The sequence below is a fragment of the Falco punctatus genome (genome assembly GCF_963210335.1).
Source record: "Falco punctatus genome assembly, chromosome: 9".
Lineage (NCBI taxonomy): Eukaryota > Metazoa > Chordata > Aves > Falconiformes > Falconidae > Falco > Falco punctatus.
The window spans coordinates 4,848,906-4,872,968 of record NC_137589.1 but is presented as its reverse complement, the minus strand read 5'-3'; the positions used below and the strand labels follow the sequence as shown (position 1 = coordinate 4,872,968).

The window sequence follows — 24,063 nt, the reverse complement described above, 5'->3', positions numbered from 1 at the left end:
GTAATAAATCCTCGAGGATGAAAAGTCCGTGAATTTCAACCAGAAAAATTTCCATTTCTTCCAATACAAGAATGACTGGAGTTTGCAGTCATTCCTGTATTTATTAGCAACAGATAGGAACAAAGAGACAATTCTGCCTCTGCACAGCAGGGTCCTATTGATCACAGCACTAGTGTGCTACTACAATATCCAGATCAATCTTTGGTAGGCTGATCTTTCTAGCTGTCTGTTATCTGATTTACAGCAAAATCCCCTGTAATCTACAAAAGCCAAATCTTCATTTGTACTTGAACTATGCCTTGTCTGTATTCAGCTAAAAGAAGAGTATAAGGAGAAATAAAATGCGGTTTCCTATGTTCCGAGTGGAGTTAAAGCAACGCAGCTTTTACACTGGACATTCCCATTGTAATGTGTATACAGGTATGGAGAAGGTAATGCCCTGACTCTCCTCTCATATTTCAAAGGGCAGAAGGAATTGATTTTTTTTCCCCTAACACCTTCCTGGTTTCAATAGGTAGTGACGTGGAGGAGAGTTTTGGCTTAGAGGTGTGTTTGTACCGTAAAGTCAGTCCAGGATGATTAAATTTTATATTCATGTATATAAACAGATTGTGCATAACCAGTAGTCCTCTAGAGCAGTTGTTGAGTGCAGCTTCACAGCGAAGCCACACAGTCACATTGCTGGAAGTGAAACCAGGGCGAGGAAAGCTCTTCGGACTGGGGAGAACGGGGAATTTGGGCAGTTATGGGAAGAGCATCAGAGCACATGGATCAGAGATCAGGGAGTACCTGGAAGGACAGAGACACCTGTCAGAGCTGAGAGAGGGGAGATGTAGATGAGCTGTGAGGCAGAAATTGTTCCCCGTGAGGGCGGCGAGGCGCTGGCCCAGGCTGCCCAGAGCAGCTGTGGGTGCCCCATCCCTGGCAGTGCTCAAGGCCAGGCTGGATGGGGCTGGGGGCAGCCTGGGATGGGGGGAGGGGGCCCTGCCCGGGGCACGGGGTGGGACTGGGTGGGCTTTGAGGTCCCTTCCAACCCAAACCATTCTATGATTCTATGACCTGAGAAAAACTTCTCTTTGTACTGCACCCATACAAAGACAACTTTGGTTTTCTTTCTTTTAAAACCACCAAATAATATTAGCAAACTACCCATAACCGCACACATTGACTCCACTGGGCTTATATTGAAGGGACAAACTAGCCCTTCTGTCTTCACTGAAAGAGAGTCAGGCCAGGGTGAAGACCAAAAAAGGGGCAGGGGCAGAACAAGAGCAAACTCATAGCCACAAGATCTGCACAAGTTCGCCCAGCTTCATCATGTACACAGTTGTGACCTTCAGATAATGCCTAAATCAATGCATGGCAGCATAAAATTTATAACCTTGGACTTCCATCTACTATTTCATTTTCTCAGTAACAGTGGTCCTACTCACACAGAAGATTCAAACTGATGCCCAGACTTAGAATGACACCTCAATCCAAAGATTTAGGTGTTTAGTAAGATTTGGAAAAGCACTTATGTATGTAGTATAGTCATACCCTCAGAAGTCAAAGATGTCATGTGATTTTCAAAAAAAAAATGACTGAACAAATCCAGCTGGTTTACAGACGAAACCAGTCCTTTGCAAATTTTCACCCAGCCTTCTTCACTGAATAGATTTTGCCATTCACGTTAGTTTGAATGGAAAAAAACAGGACTATTTTTATTATCTTATTGAAAAGTTGAATACATCTATCACTCACAGTGTACACACAACTACATCATGTGTTAAACAACTTTAACAAGTTAGAAGTACTCTGAAAGTACTAATTGTCTGCCTGTCAGTGGCAGATCTCCTGGGGTAGGGATTAACTGGAAATCTGTGAAGTTCCATGCTGGCATCTCAGGTCTTCATGTGTGGAAGATAACCATGACTTCAGCATGCTATGTAAGTTTCTACTAACTCTTGTAAAGATCTTTACTTTCTTCCCTCAGCTTCTCTGTGACCATAAGTTGAAGGCAGGCGGATTTACTTCTAACAAAAATGGAAATTAGGAGTTTTGAAAATGGCCAAGATCAAACTCCAGGAAGCAGAAAAATAGCTTTTCCTGACTGAAAAAAATCCCCCAAGCTTGAGAGCCAAACTCATGGGTTTGAATAAGGGGGGTGGTGGTGGTGGCAGTGCACATATCCAGTGCACGTAAAATGGTGGTGGGTTCTTTGTTGTTTGTTTTGTGGGTTGGTTGTTAGGGGGCATTTGGTTTGGGGTTTTTTTAAATATTCTTGGCCATTTTTCAGAATTCGATTGAATGACTAAAAGAGGCCATGTCACAAACCAAATAGCTTTATTGCTTTGGAAATTTTACAGACCTTTTTTCGCTTCAACTGCACAAACAAGGTTAGTAGGGCAAACATAATACATCTTTATTCATTACTCTACACCTGGAAAAAAATTCAAACGGGATATCATGGTCACATGAAAACAAGAAAACAGTGAACACTCTTCATAATTGATAGTTTTATAAGAAAATCAGGGCTCATATAGAAAGTTTTAAAAAGAACTCGCTTGTTTTACTGGCATGAGAAAATGCTGCTGTTGCACTAATATTTCCAAGACAGAACTTTTATTTACCATATTTTAATTTTCTCACTCTCTACAGTTGCAACGGTTCAAGCTTCTCCCAAGGGAAAATGTATACTAGTCAGTCGTAAACATTTTCCCTCTTGAGTGGCAACAAGTAACATGCTTTCCAGAGGCAGGCTGCCAATTAAAATATAAATGGGACTACATCCAGTCTTGCACATTTTCAGTATAGAAGGCCTACAGAGGGTCGTGGGACAAAATAAATGGGCGTAATTATTAGGTTGCACACTGCATCCTATTAACTATGCTTGCCTGTAAGAAATAAGCATCCAGTTTTCATTTGTTGAGGTACAGAATAAAACTATCACAGGTGAACAGATCCTTCTCCCACCAGCACTAAATGCAAAACTGCCTCTAGGGTCTTCAGGTTCCCTGGCCCGCCCCCCCCCCCCCCCCTTTTTTTTTTTCCAATGTCATAAGAAAACCAGCTCTTGCCAATAGTAAGAAGGCTGCTGTAAATTCAGATTCCCCTCAAAAACGGCATCTTCTGCATTAAAGTCATATTTTCCGTGGTGGGGAAGGGGAACTCTGCATGTATTCATGTGTTCTGAGTATCTGGAAAGCTAGCAGAAGCTAACGCACAGGACTTCTAACCAGACATCTGAGTGTCTTTAAATCCCAGATATTTCTACAGATACAGACCAGCAGAACATTCAACATACTAAATCTTCTCAGAGGCTGCAGATTTTCTACACATGCCTGGCACAGGAGGTCTGATGCTTCTAGGAAGCAGATGGATGTGTGGCACATGCTCGAATCAGGAGCCAGCCTGTTTACAGTAAGCACGGTGCTTCCTAGAACTGAAGAGTTTAATACATACACGGTGCTCATGTTGCTCACGTAGACACAGAAATTGCAAGCTTTTGGGGAGATCCATCACAGAAACATGACAGCTAAAGCACGGTCTTGTGCTAAAAGTATTGGAGAATGTCATCTGTGTTGTTACCTGATGACAAGAAGATCCATCTCATTGGGTTTGGGATTTGCAGACATTAATTTCTGCAGCGCGTCACATCAAATCCTTTCAGGGCCCATCAGCACTGAACAATAAAGCTATCTAAGGAGAGCTGAAAGAAAGCCTAAAGCGTTCCGGTACTTTGGGTGTCCCTACCATTTTTTTAGAGAAGCTTTCTTGAATTCACGCTACAAAATCTCCCTGGACCTACTATTATATTCCTCAGGCAAAAATACAGATAGTTGTTGGTTTTGTAGAGTCAAGGAGACATCATGCGTGGAAAGCCCTATGCCAGCATTCAGAGAAAAGCGTGCTAATTATGGAGCTCTTTCTTGGCAGGAGGCTAGGCAATACCAGCGTTATTGCGTGACAGTACCTCTAAAAGTATTTGAGGTTACCTCTAGTTCATCATGCTCTAGCACAAAGTGCTACTTACATGACTGCCTCACAAATTTCATCAATGCTAGAAAAGGATCACGAGACACAGATTTGACAGGAATCATTTGGATTCAGGTGCTTCCCATCAAGAATCCTTTGTAAAATTTATGCCAGCCTTATCTTTTCAGGAGGAACCTATGTGAAAAATCTCAGCATCTATTGCCAACATTAATTAATTCACTTCACAGAAAGTAAATGCAAAAATTAAAATATGATCCCAATTCACTTAATGTGGTGGTTTTTTTAAAAAAAAATAATTATTATTAAGTAGTTGGGTTTTATCTGAAACACATTAGCTTTAGACAAGGCTTATTTAAACATTTTCAATTTTAAATTTAGGGTTTTGGTGATCCATGGAAGTGTTCAGCTTGTCCATTTCCATCCAAAAAAAGACAAGCCCGGGGATTAAGTGACTTACCCAGGGACAGAGAGGAAACCTGAATCAAAGCAGAGAATTAGAAACAGATCGCCTACAGCCTTGGCAGGTCCTGTCCAGCACATCAGCTTTTCCTTATCTAACCACATCATCAGGCAACGGAGCATAGGGAAAGGCAACATGACAGAACCAGAACAACAAAATGTCTTTCTGCCTGGACATCCCCAACATAAGTTGCTTACTTTTCTGTATGTGTGTTAGACACAGACGATTCCCAACTCAGCACAACACAGGGTGAGCACTAAATGAGAAGCAGTGGAGGGACGCAAGGCTTTTGGCTGCCCAGCCTCAGCAGGTGAGTGCATCAGCTGAGACTTCTCACTATTTAGGTACGGCTTTATTTTGTTTGAACAGCATCTGCTCTATGTAATACTTTAAGGGCAAGCTTCTCAATTATGGAAAGCTGAATAAGCAACAAGTGAAATAAATCTGATACTCTTCTCCTAGGCTCTAAGGATGCTTTTCCACATCACTAAAACCCCACATGAGTTGAGATAAATGAGGAAGTTTGGCATGTGCCGGTCAGCAGAAGCTTAAGCCCACAGTGGCAGAGATGCTGGGGATGAGACTAACAGACATTGGCAGAGGTCGTGTTAGCAACATCTACAATGGACCTGGCTCCAGCTGACCATATTATTCTTCTGTTGTAATGATAATCTGATTTATCTCCATTACAGAACCCTAAAATTAATAGAAAATAGAACCAGACAGGCACATAGATGTGCATCCTCCAATAATATATAAACTGATACTCCAAAATACTTGAAAGAGCAGAATATCTATACTAAAATTATGCTAGGCAAACCTTCAATAGTACTCATGCAACAGAATCAGCATGCTGGCAATTAAATGGTTTCTGCTTGAAAAAGTAATTTGTAGTCTCATGCAATTAAATGTAAAACCATTAATATTAATATTCTATAATAATATTTATGCTGATAAAATTTTAAATCATCCACCGCTCAACAGTTTCAAAAACAAGCCAAGTCAAAAAATGCTTTACGCTAACCACAGGTAGCCCAGCAAGTTTTACAAACTAATTAAAATAAATATGATTTAGAGATGGAGCTTGACTAGCAAGCAAGGGTATTTTTTTTAATAATTGAAATCTTTGAATGTTTAATTTTTAAAATTGCTTCTAGCTGACTGAAATGAATATACTGCTGTGAAATCCAGCTCTTCGGAGGCCCTATGAAGAAAAGCCCAGGGCCAGAACTTCATTTGCTCAGAATGAATTAAGTACAGATTTTTCAAACATCTCTGCTCAGTGAGGAGAAGCTGGGGTTGCAAATGCATTTCCCATCCAACAGCTGCCACTTACAGCCAGGTTTTTACAAGATTTTAGTCTCTGACTTTCCAACCTTTCCCAAAAACCCAGTGCCAGCTGTGGGTGTTTCCTTTTGCTGTTGTGTGGTCAGATAGCAACACCTGAAGGTGCCAGGTCTCCTGCGTGGGGTCAAAGACATCCTGTGCCCCAAAGATTTTATGGCCCTAACACTGTGATTTTGGGCCAGTCTTTGCCAAGACATGTGCCTGTGTCTGAAATTCTTCCTGCACCAGACTTTCCCCTTTCATATCTTCTATATCTGCTGAAGACGACCAAGCTAGGATTCCTTTTTCTCCTAAACCTCTTTGTGACATTTTAAATTTTCCATTCTTTTTTGTGTTTATTACACCTTTGCAAATCAGTCATGTATTTGAAAAGTCTGAACTACATAGGCACTGCCTCACTATGTCTTCTTGTCTCCTTCCCATGAATATTAAAGCAATGAGAAATGAAAAGCTCTGTCAGTAACCAGCAAATCCTGCCATTTGCATGCACAGCTGTGGGTGTATTTTAAGTCATGCTGAAGGGCCTCACATCTACCAAGCGCACACAAAGATACAGCCAAGTGCCACTTGATGCACGCCGAAGGGATGCTGACTTGGGAGGGCTGTGCAGGGCACGGGCAGAGGGGAGAAGAGCAGCTGCCTGATGTCCCTTAAGTAACCTCCCCCACAACCATTCCCATTGCAACGAATCAAAATGCACATGGAAAATATACAAATCAAGGCTGTGATTAATAATTGTGAGTAATCTGCTGTAGCAAATGCCTGTTTTCACTTGATGCATCCCTCTCCTAAAGGCTTCAGCTCACTTGATTTCAAATTACCCATTGTGGTCCCTTCCACGGAGGTTAAAAAGCTTTCCTTCCTCTCCTGAACATCCCCAGCAAGCCTTGCTGTGCAAAGTAGGTTCTCTTCACACACTACCACTCTTCCACAGTGAAAAGCAGTGGTTCATCCTTCTCCTGGGGAAGTCTGTGACCTGCTCCCTCCCAGCACTGCACAGAGAGTCACCAGGTCTTTGGCAAGAGCTGTAACTGGAGCGAGAGCACCATGACAAATCATACCCACAATAGAACATCATCAGTTTAGACATTTTTGTCAAACTTGTGAAAGTATGAATACGTTTCTGGGTGTGCTGTCAGAACTCCACCTACATGGGATCATCTGAGCTGGTCACAAACCCAGGAACAGATGGCGAGCGGTCATCAGCAGTGATGAAGGTGGTACCAAAATCCTGCGTAGATGACAAGAATCGAGGAGGAAGATTAACATGGCACAGGGATTGAAGTTAAGCAAATAGATGGAGAGCACTGGAGGCTGAAGCTGCAAAAAGCAGACTCAGTGTTGCAACCACTGAAAGCCTGTGAGATGGCTCTACCAAGTCAGAGTTAATGGAAAAATATAACTTATTAAGAAAACCAATCACAAACCCCAGTATAATACATAACTAGTGACATTAATATGCCATGGGAGCTTTTTCAACACTGAATTCAGGTTGTTTTATAACTCAGATCGATATAGTTGATATGATTTCAGTGAATTTGGAACAATTCACTGCACGAGAGGCTGACTTTGGGGAAGCTGTAATGATCTCTGCAGTCCCGTCACCCAGGCACCAGTTAAGTGTACCGTAACAATTCAAGTCAGGACACAGCAGCTGGTTTTTTTAGCACAGAATTTGGATAAAACATGGAGACATTTTGATTGAATTTGCTGCAGTTTCATCAGTATTTTCTCAGCCTCTGTGTGGGGGCAGGAGGTACTGCTTTGAAAGTCTGCACCAAGTATGTCTGTTGTCCTTGGGAGCTGGACAGGATCAACAGTTTATTCCACTATGCTTTCAAAAGCAGCATTGCGCCATTGTTGTATTTTGCTCCTTCTTCATGTGTAGAGTGCAAAATCATTCTCTTGGGTATCTGCAGAAACGACTTTAAACACCTATGAGTAACCACTACACTGTCCCAAATGCTAATACAATTACACCAAAAGGATTATCACTGCTCTTTATACTGTTATTATTAGAATAATGAAGGTGCTGATGTGATTATCTCTTCATGAAGCTGATCTTACTACTGAGACCATAGTCTTAATAGCATGAATGACTGATAAACTGCAGAGGAAGAAAGGTTTTTTTACCCTCTTGCAAGCAACAAAGTTCACCACCTTGCAATCCTCACATACAGATTGTCCATGAAAGTGAATCTCAGTTCCTGAGGAATTGTCAGTAAGTGCAGCAATAATTAAAATTTGGGGCAACACATCCATTTTGTGACTAAAGAAACAGCAGAATGCTGTACCACCAAAATTAGAAGCAAGTAAACTGCACTGACCTAAATTTATCCTCTATCTCTGGAAGGTACCCAGCTTGCTACGGACCTACAATGCCCCAAGGGCAGTTTGTCAAAAGGTATGCTGGGGGATCATGAAGAGCTACATCTCATACAGAAGGCTGAATATGAGAATGTACTATAAAAAAAATGCAAAAATATCCCCCCAATTCAATTATAAATATCTTGTCTTTAGCAAAAGCATGATCACACAGAGAATCAGATCTGCTGGATATTTATTATTTGTTATCCCTACAGAGTAGTACAAGGAAATCAAACAAGTGACACAGTAGGGAATGTGTAATGGTGGCTACGCTAGCTTCTGGTTAAAATAGCTTCAACAGTGATGAAAAAGAGTGACCAGTTTAAAAGTATGTCAGTTTAGAAGCAAGCAATATGTGTAAGTAATTGTAATTATTCCTTCCAGCTAACACCACCAATGATTTATCATCTCCTCCAGCCAACAAACGTTTTGAGTGCTGTTGCAGGTTTACCAGGTGTATGGACTAACCCCTACCCAAATCAGACTTTGAAAATTGCTCACACACATCCACCCACCAACCCATATTTTTTTTCTGAAAGATTAGTATCTTGCATAAAAAATTTTAAAATCTTAAAACCTTTCAGGAAAATATTGAAGAAAACATACTTGAGAAGGAAGTCTATTTTGATTTTTTTTCCTAAAAATTTCAGAATTTTGCTTTGGAATTTGAGCATTCTGCACAGATCATTTAATCCATGCTTTTTCTTATTGTTGTCATTTTATTATTTCATAATGTGCAGTGATAGTGCATATTTTAACATGGTTGAAAAGTTAATTTAAAGGAAATGCATCAAGTTACAAATCCATCTCACTCAAACATTGCATCCTCTTCTAAAAGTCAAAACATCCTCTCTGCTGAAACAGTCTGAAGCTTTATATTACAGTCGGTGTACACTCTCTCTCTGTTTAGACATGTGGGTTTTCTCTTGACAAGAAAGGTGGTGCTGAATTATCAAAAGATTGTTTGGGTTGTGGGAAACATGTTTTTTAGATTTTTGCCAAACTGCTGAGAGTGATAAATATTTTCTTTCCCTCTGTCAAGAGAGTGCATATTTTAAACTATCACATCATTGTTTTAAATATGTGGCACGATTCCACACTGATGCTTCCCGTGTCCCACTCGACAGCTCCGAACAGTTGTTTAAAGATACTTAGTTCATAAAACTGAAAGAGTTATTGGCAGCAATGTAAGGAATTACATACTGTATTTCTCCCCCAAATGTTCAGCCATACACCCTCTTGTAGGCCAGCTATGGCATCATTCACCTCTCAGAGGAGGATGTCACATGCCTTCCTTAAAGGTCACATCACTCACAACTTTCGCTAGCCTGAGAAGGCAAACAAAGCAGTTCTGCAGAGAGGCATCAGCAATGGCCTGCTATCGACTGCTGGATATCCATAGTGAAACTGTGCGCTCACTGCCCAGAGACTCCCGGCTCCAGATGTTCTCGGTCTGTACGGAGGAACTGGTATTCTTCCCACTCCTGAGGTGTTAGCTTTTATTCATATCAATCAACACTTGCGGCACTCCTGGGTTTTGGATATCTTTAGTGTAAACACCAAAAAGAAGTGCTGGTTCTTGCAGGTGGGCACCACTTTATCTGTGAAATTCGGCATATTCTGGATCGTCTAAGCAGAGTTTGCCATTTACAATGGTAAAAAGAGCGCTTTGCCTTGATTTCAGGTTTCCTGAGAATGACCAAGGTGCCCGAGCAGCAACAGCCCTCGAGGCTGTGTCCTTGCTTTGACTGGTAAAAGGAAGGACTCCTCAAATCCAGGAGATTTTGGTTCAGAGCCTGTTTTTGCTCGTTACAGGAGGAAACAAGTAAAGCAGAAAGATTTGATTCCACGTGACTATCATGGAATTCACAGCAGGCGGTCTGAGCGCAAACTTGACTCAAAAATCTTTTTCCTTAAAAAGGAAACAATTAAACAATCCAAGTTTCCATCACTAGCCAAGCACAGCTTCCTCCTTTCTCTAGGCAGGTCCCCCCTGCTTTCAAGAGCTTTCAAGAGGAGCCTCCCTCCTGGAGGCTCAGACGCACGAGCCCTGGGTGGCAGGTAGAGCCCCAGCCCCAGGGGAAGTTCAGCTGGGAACCAGCACCTTTCCAGTTGGGATGGGGAGAGGGATAACTGAGGCCAAGCCGCTCCTGCCAACATCCAGAAAGTGACCACCCCACGCATTTGTGTTCTTTGCATTGTGTCAAGTACATCCTTCAATTCATCATTGCCTACAAAGCTCCAAAACCCCAGAAAGCAAGGCTGGATGTGAATAAACTGTCTCTGGGTGAAGTGGGCCATCAGCAAAACCAGACTGCTGTGGCCGGTGCTGCTATAAAGGAGTAAAAGTTTGCTCCCACCACCAGTATACTAGCTCTGGCTACAGCATCAGTCACACAAGCAGAATCCAAGACCAGACTGCTAACAACTCAAACATTGCAGCTCTGCAGTGAGGGGCAGTTATTTGATGCAGGATTCAGTGGGTTTTCCTTGCCTGCCCTCCCTTGTCATTTCACACATCCTCATCAGGTCAGCAGCAGGAAGCTAAAGGGATCAGGACAGGTGCAAATCTGACACAGGCAGAAGCTCAGAGAGGACTTCCAGTTAAGTACATCTTTCCACTTTAACAAAGTTTCTTGTTCAATACAAAGAGGGAGAAAAAAAAGGGTTGCTTTTCCAATTCTTTATCACTATCACATAATAGCACTGCTGAACCTAGCATATATCCCGGTGTCTAAATTTATTTTTTTTTTTTTAATATAATGCTGGGAAAGTCTCCAAGGCTTAAATAAAAATTTTACCTTGGCTCTCAAGCTTGGCAGGCTTTTGATTCTAATACAACACAGATCAGAGGGGTGTTTTTTGGCTCTCCTACCTGGAATAATCTTATTCTTCAACATGTTTCTATTAGTTACGAAAGCCGTATATTCTTGTCACATAAGCTCATGAAGCTGGGAAGGTGCCTCAGGTAACAGCGTGGCATCTTTTTGTACAGACTTTCACATCATAAACAGTCCTTTTTGATACCAATACAGCCAGCAGCGAAGCATAAAAAAAGGAATCTAATAAGTCCCCTTCACTTCTAGTGCCCGTTACAGCAATATGGTCACAGAAGAACCTGCCCGCTCCCACAGAAGTCCTACCAGCCTGTTTCTCCTGGACTGGCTTACAAAAGCCAGTTCATCGCATGCAACCTCCATGACTACAGCCAGATCATTGTCCCCAAAATTTGCTGTGACTACCAAATCTTCCACCATTGCCTCTGAACCCCACCCAAAGGCAACTTCTGCTCCAAGCTCAGGGTCTCTACTGTTGTCTAGATTCAGGTCCCCTTTGTGTCACTCTTCCCCAGCACCAGGATTCATGTTTTCTTCCTTTTTCTTTCACCTTCTTGACTGCTGGAAAGAATTGGGGTAGAAAGTCACACTGAGATCACCTTTCAGATGCAGCAACATGACTAATCCAGAAAGCAGCATCTGCCATCCTCCTGGTTATGATGTTCTCAGGTGCCGATACTATGGAAACCCCAGGACACCGCTCTTGGCTCAGATGAGGGCTACATACCTCAGTCTAAGCTCTTTTGAAAGCATGAGCATCTTTGGTACCTTGGGGAGCACCAAGTTATTTTAAAAATTGAGGGGCTTACAGATGCAGAAGCAGAGCACAGAAACATCAACTACACTGGTTTTATCTGTTCAGGCTGATGAGGGGAGAGAGAAAATGAGGTGGATCTCCAGGGAAGCAAGTCCCACAGACAAGACTGTATCAAAAGACACCAAGAGAGATGGAGGCTATCACACCTGGACAAAGAAAGCCACCTCCATGGCAGTCTCTTGTGAGCAAGCTGGAGATAGGCAAGGAGGTCACCCCCTTCCTGGAGCTATTTGTCCCCACTCCCCTGCCCTCTCCATGGGGCAGAGCTCAGTGTTACAGGGCATGTTTTTCCGGAGACAGTAGCCTGCCCCACAGTGCAGCTGGTCCAGCTGAAACCATCTTTGCTCCTATAAGGCAGAAATGTGCCTGTTTCTCCACAAATCCGAGCAACAACCCAGGAGGAGACTGGACCTGCTCCCCCAGCACCAGCTCTGCTCTTCCTGCAGACCTTCAGGGTTCTGCCCACCAACTCTTCAAGAGGGCAAAAGCAAGATTCAGTAATTTAAAAACGAACCCAAAAAAATTGACTGTGAATACCAACTATAAATAGAGCATCAAGTCCTGCTGTAAACTCGCAGCAGAGCTGAACTAAAAATAGCAATATGACAAGACAAAGCCGTGCAGCACTAGTGTTGATAGGAACAGCAATGTCAAGAGTATGACAGAAGAATAAGACTTTGCTACAGTAATTATCTACCTAACACAGAACAATGCGGAATAAGTATAGAAACCTTATTGCCGAAAAGGCTCCTACTCCCACAGCAACATTAAAAGAAATAAAATTAAAAAAGCAGAAAATTAAACTATAGAAGGAAAAAAACCCCACCTCTTCTTTTTTTCTTAGGTATGGCGGTATTTTTCTGGTTTGCCTTTTATCATATTGCACATTCATTTTATTAAGTGAGAGAGCTGACCAGAATGGATCTAAGGCTGTGCATCTCTTGCATAATTGGTCAAAAGGTCTAGCGGCGCAAGTGGGGTTATTTGCTCACATAATGCAGTGAGACTCAACCAGAAATTAAGAGACTGAACAAACACGGTAAAGATCAGGAAAAAAAAGAAGCCCTCGCCTCCAGTTCCCATTTATGCCAGGTGATTGCTTATTCCTTATATACAATTCCCATCTCATTCACACTGGCTGTATTACAGAGCCGTCTGAGCACCTACATACAGAAGCAGGTCACACACGAGTATATGCACACAAGTCTGTGCAAAACTTTTATTTCCCTGTGCCACAGACTAGTTCTGTAACACAGGCAGTAACCAGAAAGCTCACAAATGCTTTCAGCATTGGAAGCGGGCAGCACTATCACACCAAAGCTGGGTTCCTGGGCGATACGTGGCTGGATTGCCTCTTCAAACTGATGCAGCAAGGCAACTCACGGCAACTCGCTCATGGCAAGCACTCCTTCCTAAAAGCTTTTTAAGCAAGCAGGCTGAAACTCCATGGAGCCTTCCCAGCATCCATACACACAGCACAGCACGCCTGCTACCAAACACTGCAGTCCTGCTCAACGCATACTGCGTGGGTTTTGGTTATAATATAGATTCCTCTTCAGAACAACAACAAAAAAGTATGACATAAAATTTGTTTTAACTGCTCATTTAAAAATTATGTTGTTTTGGAATTTTACCAGTTATTTGGTGATTGCCCGTTTATTGGGAAATACCAAAAGATGAGTGGTTATTTTAAACTAATTTCTAAAAAAACCTACTATCTAAATTAAACATGTTAAATACTGAAAAAGAATGAGGAAATTTAAGACAAGCAAATTTGACAAGGTGAGTATAAAGTCATATAATCTGAGAGAATCACACCTATTGCTTTGCCAGATGTAGATACTAACTATAGAAGTTTACCATCCTTAAACTTGTATTTTATGCCATATATAATCACTTAGCCTTTTATTGTTCCTCCATTCAATCATTTGATGTTGCACAGCATTTCCATTATTTTTTCCTTAAAGGACCAAAACACAATACAACATGAATTCCTTGGTCTGAAAGCTCAGAATCTCATGGAGAAAAGTAAGCATGTACTTACGACCAGAGAGAGTTTCTTCCCTGTGTGATGACTCCAGTGAATTTTGTTAGCCTTCGAGCATCTACTTCAATCCACTGATATGGGTCATTTCTTCCTGCACACCAAGCCCCATCATAAAAATCATTTTCGTTAACACCTGCCTGAAAAGAAGGCAAAACTGTCTTCATAAATCAGAACCAAGAAACTGAAGGTCTTTCATGTGGGGGAAAAAAATAATAAAAAGAAGAACACATGAAGTCATCATTCATTCCATTTACCCCTTTGGCACCAGTTTAAGACCCCTGAGACTGTCATTCTCAACAGCTATATGGAGTGACCAAATTATTTCCTTACTCAAAGCGAGAAGGGAAGCTCTGCAAAGTCCCTTTAAAAACTAAGAACCATTACATATAAATTTAAGTTAGAGTTCGAAAACATAAACAGAGCTTCAGTTCATTCCACCTGTCTGTGGTTATGGCCTGATAGAGCCTTCATCCAGAACAAATAATCCATGTGGTCTTTAGAGTTATGAAAGTCCTAAAATCCAGCTCCAAACCCATGTAAATAACGGTCATCACTAGAGCATCTTTGTTCCCCAGAAGCAGCAGAGGACAGTATAGGGCGTATGGAAATAATAACACTATTTCCCACCAATTTTCAGTCCCAGAATTATTAATTTTCATCACTAGGGTGTCAAAGGTTAAAAATTCAGGAATCTCAAGCTGCACTCCAACTTGTATAGCAACATATATCCCGCTTTATGCTGGAAAAAACACCACGAACAGCCTTCTCAACATTTTCAGAGAAATAGCTGCAAGGTATTTTGAGTAAGCTGTATTGCAAATACATCTGAAATAGCATTTAAAGTAACATAGCATCTGAGGTCTTTAGATATTTATCTTATTACTAAAGCCCAGGAAATATTTGGCACCATGCTGACTACTGTCATAGAGAGCACAGAAGTTTTTTCCATATGGTCCTCCGAGGCTACATGTATTTTTATGAGCTTTCATCTGTGTTTATGTGGATTTGTCATTGTCATCCGTGCAATTCCAAGAATGGATATCGTTAAACATTTCCCAAAAATAAATGAAGAGTCTGGAAAGCTGTGTAAGTTCATATTAGAGATGGATTTTAAAGCTCTGGTATACAGCTACTGCCTGTTAGTGGTATATTTTCAGTTAGTGCTTGTGTATATGTAAAACATAAATGAAATACCCAAGAACATGACTGTCAATTAAATTTCCCAAATTATCCTTCAGTGTCCCACTGCGCAGCATTAACAGATATTACAGTCATAGCTGGGTTGCAATGGCAGAGATCGACAGGTCTGTCTATGTCCATTTTTACAGACCATTTCCACCAAAACGGGCATTGGGTGGATCTAACACGAGGAGAAGAGGCAGCTGTTAATCCCTTTTCCCAATGTGAGCCTGGTGCCATCTGAAAAAGAAGTGCTGCAAATCATAGCCACAGATTCCTAAAACTTCTCATTTTCTCAGGTATTCAAATCTGAGGTAGGGCAGCTTAAAAATGACTTGTTTGCCTCTACCGAAATTTCATTAAGCCAACTACTTCTACGTATTAACTCTGATATTTTAAAGTGAAGGTTGTATAAAAGCCAAAGTATAAGATAAATAAAAAACCTATTAACAATAGAAGATAAATTCTTCAAGGAGAACCAAATAATGGGAAAACATAAGAATATAAAGATGATCACTGACCTGAGTTACAAGCTTTTTCAAGAAAAAGTTTCAACGCATTTTAAAATAAGATGGAATTTGAAGTAGCCTTAGGCTTTACACCCAGTGCTTGCCAGGAAGCGTTAAGATCTGCAGAGCACCTTGAGCCAGCACCAGGCTAATCCCTTTCACACTGATGAAATTCCACCACTGTCCACAGAGCGAGTACCCCAATGCTCTCATTGCTCAGCTGGGTCCCTTGGTCCTCAGGCAGGCTGAGGATGTCCCATCGGTGTGGTGCTCCTCAGGTTGTCAACCTCTCCGCCACATTACAGCGAGGAGAGGGAAGCAGAAGAGAGAAAGAAGAGCTTATTTGCTACAAAACCCTAGTTACATACTCAATTCTCCATGGTTTCAACTGGACTTAAATAAAGCTAAGTGTATGTTTAAGCTGCATATTAAATATGAGGAATCTAAAGGACATATTTACAGCTTAAAATACTATGTCCTTAAACGGGGCAAAGAGGGTATTAAAAAAGAGAAACTGTGCTGCTACTTCTTCCTGCTCCCTTATTTCCTGACATCAGCCTCTCTGAAGCTAAAAGAATATTTTTACTAGGTAAAAAGAAGCAGGTGTCTATGTATAACTACCACAGAGTACTACCTGAAAAGGAGGAGTTTAGACAATGAGAAGTTCTTATTAGAGATATTTCTGAAGGAAGAGAATCCCAGTAAATTTATGTTAGAACTTCTGTTTTCAAGCTTCAAGCCTGTATTTCTTTCTTAAGGTGTTTGAAGTTTTGAATTTGCCTTATGGACATTTCAAAATATTGTTTTTACTTTAAAAAAGCTTATAAATTCAATCAAATACCGAGTAGCTAATATTGCTATTAAAATTAATTGGGAAAATATTAATTCTTGGAAGATGAGAACAATTATCATCAAATATTCAATCAAAGAATATAGATCAAGATTCCTTTTCTCAGTAACATGTTTACTTGAATTTTAAAATTGCATATTGAATTAATGGAGATAATGGATTCAAGTTATGACATGCATAACTTTAAGCTGTATATTTTAAACACATCCATTATCGTCATATGTAGGAGAGTGGAGGAACTAATGAAAACTAGAAGTAAGGACTAGGTCTTAAGCAAACCCTTTGTACCTTCACTGCATTTTCAAGGGTAACTCAAAGTCTAAACCAGCTTATTTTTCACTTGCGGCCAAATGCAAAAACAATTCTCAATATTCAGAGTATTATGAAAAAGTACCTTTATGACATAGGAAAAGGGACATTTTTCTGTCAGTCCTGAATAAGTTATTATAAATGTGAATGTTGAAAATTATGATTCAAATAAATCCACTGCTTATTACGTACCCAGAAGTCAAGATGAAGGGAAATCAAAAGGTTACAATTCCTTTACAAAGGCTACGATGTCTGATTTTTATTCCTGTTTCTCTTCCAAGTTAGACATGTGCAAGACAGAATAAACACTTACCCACATTACCAGTGCTCCAAAAGCCTTATTCTATAACGAGGAGAAAGGTATTACTGCCTAAATGTATTCAAATGAAGAAAGACATTTCAGTCTTCTGCCACAAGTTAGCTGGAGCAGCAGTAAAAATATACCTGGTATCAAACCACTTCTGCTTAAATTCTTCCCCATTCCCAGCAGGGTGATCACAAACATTACCATAGAAAGTTTGGAAGGGAAAGAAGAAAAAGCATTACTCATCACAGGTATTTATAGCAACCACTGCCAGCAGAGAATTAAAGCACACAGGTTGAAATTCGAACTTCAGTAATTTTGCCTTTTGAAAAGCTCCATTATCAAAACACAAGCAAAAGAAACAGTGAAACGAAGAACTGAAACAAAAAGCATTATATCCTGCTTATTTGCATACATGATTGCAGTACTTGGTTAATCTTCGGTGTTGTTTGGATTTCTCCAACGAGAAAAATGGGGAAGGGGAAGAAACATAATTTCACTGATTTTTCCAGGTTTTAACCACTGCTAATTACTGTACAAGTGACAAATACTAATGACTCTTATCCCTGAAGGCAAAGCGCCTCAGTGAATATTATTTTATGCCATTATTTTTCCTGATGGTGCTAAATTACTACTGGTTGTGCCACTACTGCTGTTGCAGGCTAGATCTCCCATATATGAGGCTCTAGTAGCATCACTCCTGCCCTCCGGAGGTCCCGGCTTAATCACCACGTTTATACAGGACCAGGAGCAAACTCAGGTGCAAGGTCACAAGAGAAGCAGATCCTAGAACGTCTTATCCAGTCCTGCTAAGCCTGTCCTTCCTTGGACTAAAGCATACACGGACTGATTAATTTCATACGCTTCGAATGATCTAAACAGAAAAAGACCCAAACCCTCAGAAGCCTTTGAAAATCTTAATTATTCTGCGAATTCCCTGTGACCTGAGGTAATGCCAGTTACCTGGGGTGAGCCCTGAGCTTCTCAGCTGACTTCACATCAGATGATGAGGTTGAGCAGCATGAGCTTTGTCTTATTTCAGGGAGGAACACAACAGTCACATGAACATCGCAATGGCACTGTAGATACCCAGACCATGCCACAGGGACAGCAGCCCATAAAATGACTCAGTACCACACAGAGCACAGTGCGCCGGGGAAACTTCAGCAGAATATTGGACTCTCAGAGCCTCACTGGCTTGGTCCAAGCGTTTTTCTTCACGCACACTATTAAACAGCATGAAAACACAGCTGTTTGAATACCAGTGCTCTTTGCCTTTCCCCAGCGTGCCACAACCCTCCCTTCTGAGCAGCAGACAGAAATCATCAGGGACCTCATTACCCACTTGACAGGTCAGCCCCCTGTAGTACCTATTCTTGATTATAAGCATCTATCTTCTGAATTTCAGTAGTATTTAAAGTCTTAATGCAAAGTAAAATCAAGCACTGAAACCCAAGTGACAGGGAAGAGATCTGCAAATTCTAAGCAGCTTTGAAAAAATTTTAAGTGCCATTAATTTTAAGCTAATCCGAAAAGCAATGGTGTCTAAAGAAAAATAAATGCAAGTCCATACTTTCAACTGTGCCCGTCATAGTAGTAACTCTAAGTGGTCAAGGAGTTTAGGGAATTAGTGTTTCTATACTATACAGATAAAGATTTCTTGTAATCCTCAAATCAAAAGCTTTTACCCTTACTGAAAGCTTATTAGAGATAAAGATGTAGCAGAGAAAAGGGGCTACATTTAAACAAGGAAAGCCAGAGAAATCACTTTGCTGTAAGCCAGATGTTGTGGGGTTATTTGTATGTGAGCCTCCCACAGACCTGCGATCAGGTAAGCTCCTATATCAGAAAAGGGTAAAAGCAGCTTTTGGATGATAAGGAGAATCAACCCACGTAGAATTGCCCCGTGTAAAGCAATATAAAACAAGATGAGGCTTCCAAGTTTTACCCCCTTTAGTAATATGAAAATCTGCACCAAGAAGCAGCGTGTCATTGTGAAGCCTTTGTTCACCAGGAAAAAGCCACCACCTTTTGAATGGAGAAGACTAAAACCCCAGTTTGCACTGGACAGGAGGTCCCTCACCCATGGCTCTGTGCACACTCCAGGGACAGCTCAACAGCCCCTGTGCTGCAGAGCTCATTCTTCCAATAAATGCAAAGAAACCGTCGCCACAGAACCTGCAGAAGGATTACAGCTGCAACGAGCAGGCACGGCTGCTATCCGTGCTGCGCAGCAACTGGAGATGGGACGAGAGGAGCAGGGGCTGTGAGGTCCTAGGAGAGAGGCCACCAAAAGAAATGCACTTGGTCTGATCCGAGCTGCTGACGCTTGCAGGGAGAAAGACCCGAGTGGCACCTCACTTCTGCTGGCTTGCCTGCAAAAGGCTTCTTCTGGAGGCTCCGAGCTATATTTCGGGGAAACATCATCCATAGGTAAGACTCTTACACCTCTCCATTTATTTTAGTGCAGTGTTACTGGTGATGACAGGACACCAGGCTAGATGGACTTCTGGTCTAAACCTGTATGGTTGTTCTTGTGTTTAAATAAATGGAACTTCAACACCAGCAGGAAAAATGAGGAACTATAACCAATTCAGAGGCTTGAATCACAGTCCTTGATCTTATGCCACTACGTTAACAAACCTGTAATAAAATAACTGAAAATTCCTACAGAACACATCTGAATCTCAACTGTATACTATTTTTGAGTTTCTGACTTTTTTTTTTCCTAGCAGAGAACGTCAAGCAGAAATGCAAATGACCCCACTCAGACCTCAAAAGAAATTAAAAATGAAGGGCTCAGGTAAGACCTCATGTTGCACCCACCCTGCTGTACCCACACGCTGGCACACTTGGAAAGGATGACCCCACTCCTGCTTCTGCGCTGGTCTCCTGTCACTCACCTCCAGCTGGCTCTGTCCTCTGTGTGGCTGCACGGCAAAGTGGCTCATGGAGATTTCTGACCAGCATTAGTGGATTAAAACAGCCACACACACAAAAAAAAAAAAAAAGTGTGTATGCCAGTTTTCCCCCTCGAGAAGCTCACAGAGCTGCTTGCACAGAGGCACTAGAAGAAGCTGAGGCAAAGAGGAGGTAGCCACGTGGTGGGATTTTAACCACAAGTGGTCCCTCCCCCCAGCAGCCCCCCACCGTTACACTGCGGTGGGCACCAGGTGAAACTGCACTGCTGACTAGCACTGATCCTTCCTAGTCCCAGTCTTAGTTCATTAGCTAGCAAACCCTTTCAGCTGGAGAAAAAAAAATCTAACAGAGGGTCTAATAATAAAAGGTAACCTAAATAAAATAAATAAACTTTAATAAATAAACTTCAGGGATTTGTCATTGCTGACTTGGCGCTAGAATCCTTATGACTATGACTTTAAGTTTTAAACATTGTACTTTGTCATCCTGATATGGAGAAATAGTGTGAAATGGGGACGCTTAACACCGACTGTGATTGTATATGTCTGCTCAAGGAATGTGGGTATGGTGACTAGTCATGGGTGCGGTGTCTGGTCACACCGGCACACAGCTCTGAGGAGACAACTACAGTTTTTGAGGAGACGCCTGCCCTTCTTCCTCTAACAAAGGGGAGACGGGGAGACGCCTGCCCTTCTTTCTCTAACAAAGGGGCTATTTAAAAGAGAATGAGAGAAGATGAGAGACATTCAAATGCTATCTAGAGGGAGGGAGTGCTAAGTCTCCTTGCTGGAGAAGATCGGATGGTCACAAGAACATGAATCACCCACAAACCTGCAAGACCACCACATTCCAGGAAACGGACTGATAAGCTAATTAACATACGAAGCGGGGTTTAGGTAACGAATATGTATAGGCGCTAATTGAATATTCATTTGTTTCATTGTATAAATGTGGGATGGTTCGTCACTTCGGGTATGCACGCTTGTGGAGGAGCGATCCCCCGTGCATCTGCGCGCAATAAACATACCTACTTTATAACTTTCGAGTTATAGAGTCTAATTCCGCACGTCAATCCCAAAGTAACATTTTTACATTGGAAAAGACTGTATTTCAGAAAAGAGCACTAATGAAGTGGAAAACATAAACATAAGAAATGGGAAAATAGAATTTGGTCCTGCAAAGCACCTAAGCACATCTTTAATATTAAATAAAAGAAGCTAAATGAGATTGTAGGCTAGTGACTTCTGAATTGAAGGGTTTATGGTAGTATAATCATTGCCTCTGAGAAATTGCCTTAGGGCAAGTTCTTCACTTGAAACCACACTTTCAATTAACCATTGTCATTAACTACAGACAAACAACAACAAAAAAAACCCAGCTGGCTGTGTGAGCTCCCTTCCAGGCTGGTTCTTAAAGGAGCTGGGATCTCTTGCAGCTGGGAAGGGAGCAGTTCTGGGCTGCCCCCACCTCTGCTTGCTCGTAGAGGTCTGTTTGGGTTTGCACCCTCAGCACGCTCAATCTGGAGTTTTTTTCTGCCTAAGCCCCACGAATCTAAAGGTTATCCATCAGCCTGCTTCACCTCTGTAATTCCAGTGTTTCCCCTTCATTTGAATTACATGAGCTGACAAAGTAGTCAGAAAGGATAACCATCCAGGGGTTCTCCGTATACAGCAGTGCAACCTCCAGCCATTCTCCCACTCAGGAGAAAAAAAAATCGATGTTACCTGAATATTAAGCCTTCCTCTGTGGGCCCCCAGGCCATACCGCTTCGCTGTAGAGGCGTGGAGCTGGAAGTCAGTAATTTTTAATGTCTCTAGACCAAGTGGAGGACAATCTACAAAACAAAAGGTTGATTAAAATTTAATTTAAACCCCCCCCAAAACAAAACAAAAACCCCAAACAAAACAACAAAATCCACAACAGAAACCAAACAAGTATTCAAAGTTTCTGGATTTCAGTTGTGCCAAGCTGGCTGGGGTCCTCAGCTGGCACAAACGAGCCCAGCACCGCTGAAAGCGATGAGAAATGGCAGCTCTCGTCAAACCACCAAAGCAGTGCTGATTCACACTAGCTGAGGATCTGGCTTTCTGAGGGTCCCAGGTAGTTATCATTGCTTGCTGTAGGCTTCAGTTTCTCACAGATATGCACAGTATTTCCCGTCAAGTGCTTTTCAGTCCAAAAATCCCGTAAAATGGCCTTTTATTTTTCTCTCTTTTTGGCATTTTCTTTTTCATCTCTTGTTTTGATTATCCCCGCCTCCCCCTCCCCGTCCTCATTCCAAGCTACTGTATGAAGTTATGTTTCTAATTAAAGTCTGTTCTGGAAACTTCAATCCCAGTCCCTCCGGTTGCACAATAGCATCTGTTACAGAGGTCTGGGAGGCCAGACAGCTGAGCTCTGCAGAGGTAATGACTAAGCACAAAGAGGGCAATTTGGAAACAAGGGGCCAACTCTGTAAGCTCCAAATTGTGCAAAGCCTTGAAGAAAGCCCAGCAGATGCCATGACTTCAGCAGCTAGCCAGCAAGGCAGCAGCCTAGAGCCTGGAGCTCTGGCTTTGGAAGAGAAGATGTTGGAAAGAGTCTACTTCATGATTATCAGAAAAATGTTCCCCTGTACAACAACCCCAGCCACCACGGGATTTAAGTCTCTCACGAGGCTTAGCATATTTACCCTCAAAACAGTGTGGTGAGGAGGCGAAGACCCTCTCTCAGTGGCTCAGAGGAGGCGAGCAAAAGCTCAGAGAGATGCTCAGCTGTACCCCAGAGCACAATTCAGAGACCCTGAAGTCAGCACCAGCTGGAATTGGAAAGTCTGCATGGGGCTGAGGGAAAGCAGTGGCAGACTTATTATTTAGATCAGGTACTTGTTAGGTCAGACTGGGTTTTGCACTGCTGTGGCCATATCAGTTCTGGGTTTGGACAGAGGACAGATTTTTTCTGCAGTCAGGTGTGGGAGGTTTGCTGAACCTCGCACGACAGGGCTGTAACAGAGACAGGAGCCGAGCACCAGGCGTGGAGCTCAGGCCACATTTCCAGTCCCCAGGCCACCCCTCCAGACCCCAGACCATCCCTCCTCACCACCTGCCTCACAGCTGGGGCTGCCATCTCCCCTGTGCCATGGTTACTGGAGAATCGTCGGAGCTCACTCCCATGCCCTGTACCTGTATCCCACTTTACATATATATTTTTAATCACTCACCAAAGTGTCATGAGGGTATGTACCTGAGAATTTATTTCATCCTGGCGGTGTCTAACTTTCAGGTGTACTTTTGCACAAACTGGCAAAATGTATGAGACCTCCTATGCTCCTCCTTAGCTCATAACAACCTAAAATCCCTCAGGAAAAATGTTACGTGCTGTCAATTCACACTAGTATTTCTTTGTTCATCCCTAGGAAAGTTCTCATACAAATCCAGGGCCAAATGTCTCCATCAGAGGCAGTGAAGATAAATGTTAAATATTAATGTATTTTCTAAAGTACCAACAGTGATCTGAGTCTTACACAAGAGACAAAATGTAGACAGGTCCTCATTTCAAAGAGCTTTCAATCTAATTATCCGAAACAGAGAAGAGACAGGATGTATAAGGAAAGCCAGAGGAAGGAATAGCTCAGAGGATTTTTGTTTCATTGGCTGATTGTTTTAATTGCATTTCCTTATAGAGTGTTTCATCTTTCATCATACTCCAACTGGAAGAAATCTCAGGCTCTGTCAGATCTCTACCAGGAGTAAATTACACCAGCTGGGAACTGCCTGCCTTTCCTTAACAAGTTCAGTCCTTATGACAGGTTTGGAAATCAATCTCATGGTGTAATCCTGCAGAAGCATTTGCACTTCGGTATATTTTACTCTGTGAATAGTCTCACCATTCCCAGGCGTGCAAAAGCTACCCAGAAGTACCCTTGCCAGGTCTGAGCTGCAAGTAAAAGCAAGCTGCTTTTACAGTTCATAAAATATCATTTAATTTGTTCATACTACACCTACAAGGCTAAGGGGCAACCTACGGGTACTGCTAAGAGTTAATAAAAAACCAGAAAATTTCCCACGAATGGAAGAGCCAGCTCCATCAGGAAGGGTCCCACGGAAGCTCGGTCTCTTCCAGGTTGCATTTCTCAGCCCATTCTCGGCTACCAGACGG

The 24,063-nt window shown here is 42.0% G+C and overlaps 1 protein-coding gene across 2 annotated transcripts in view; it reads right to left on the bottom strand.

Annotated features, from left to right (window-relative positions):
• CPXM2 (carboxypeptidase X, M14 family member 2) overlaps window positions 1-24,063 on the bottom strand; it is a 101,898-nt gene that overhangs the window by 53,625 nt on the left and 24,210 nt on the right. For both annotated transcript variants that reach the window (XM_080403131.1, XM_080403132.1), the window contains 2 exons: window positions 21,651-21,760; window positions 13,851-13,990 (listed from right to left, as the gene is read on the bottom strand). In XM_080403131.1, coding sequence (XP_080259257.1) covers window positions 13,851-13,990; window positions 21,651-21,760 — 250 coding nt within the window. The remainder of the gene's footprint in view (window positions 1-13,850; window positions 13,991-21,650; window positions 21,761-24,063) is intronic.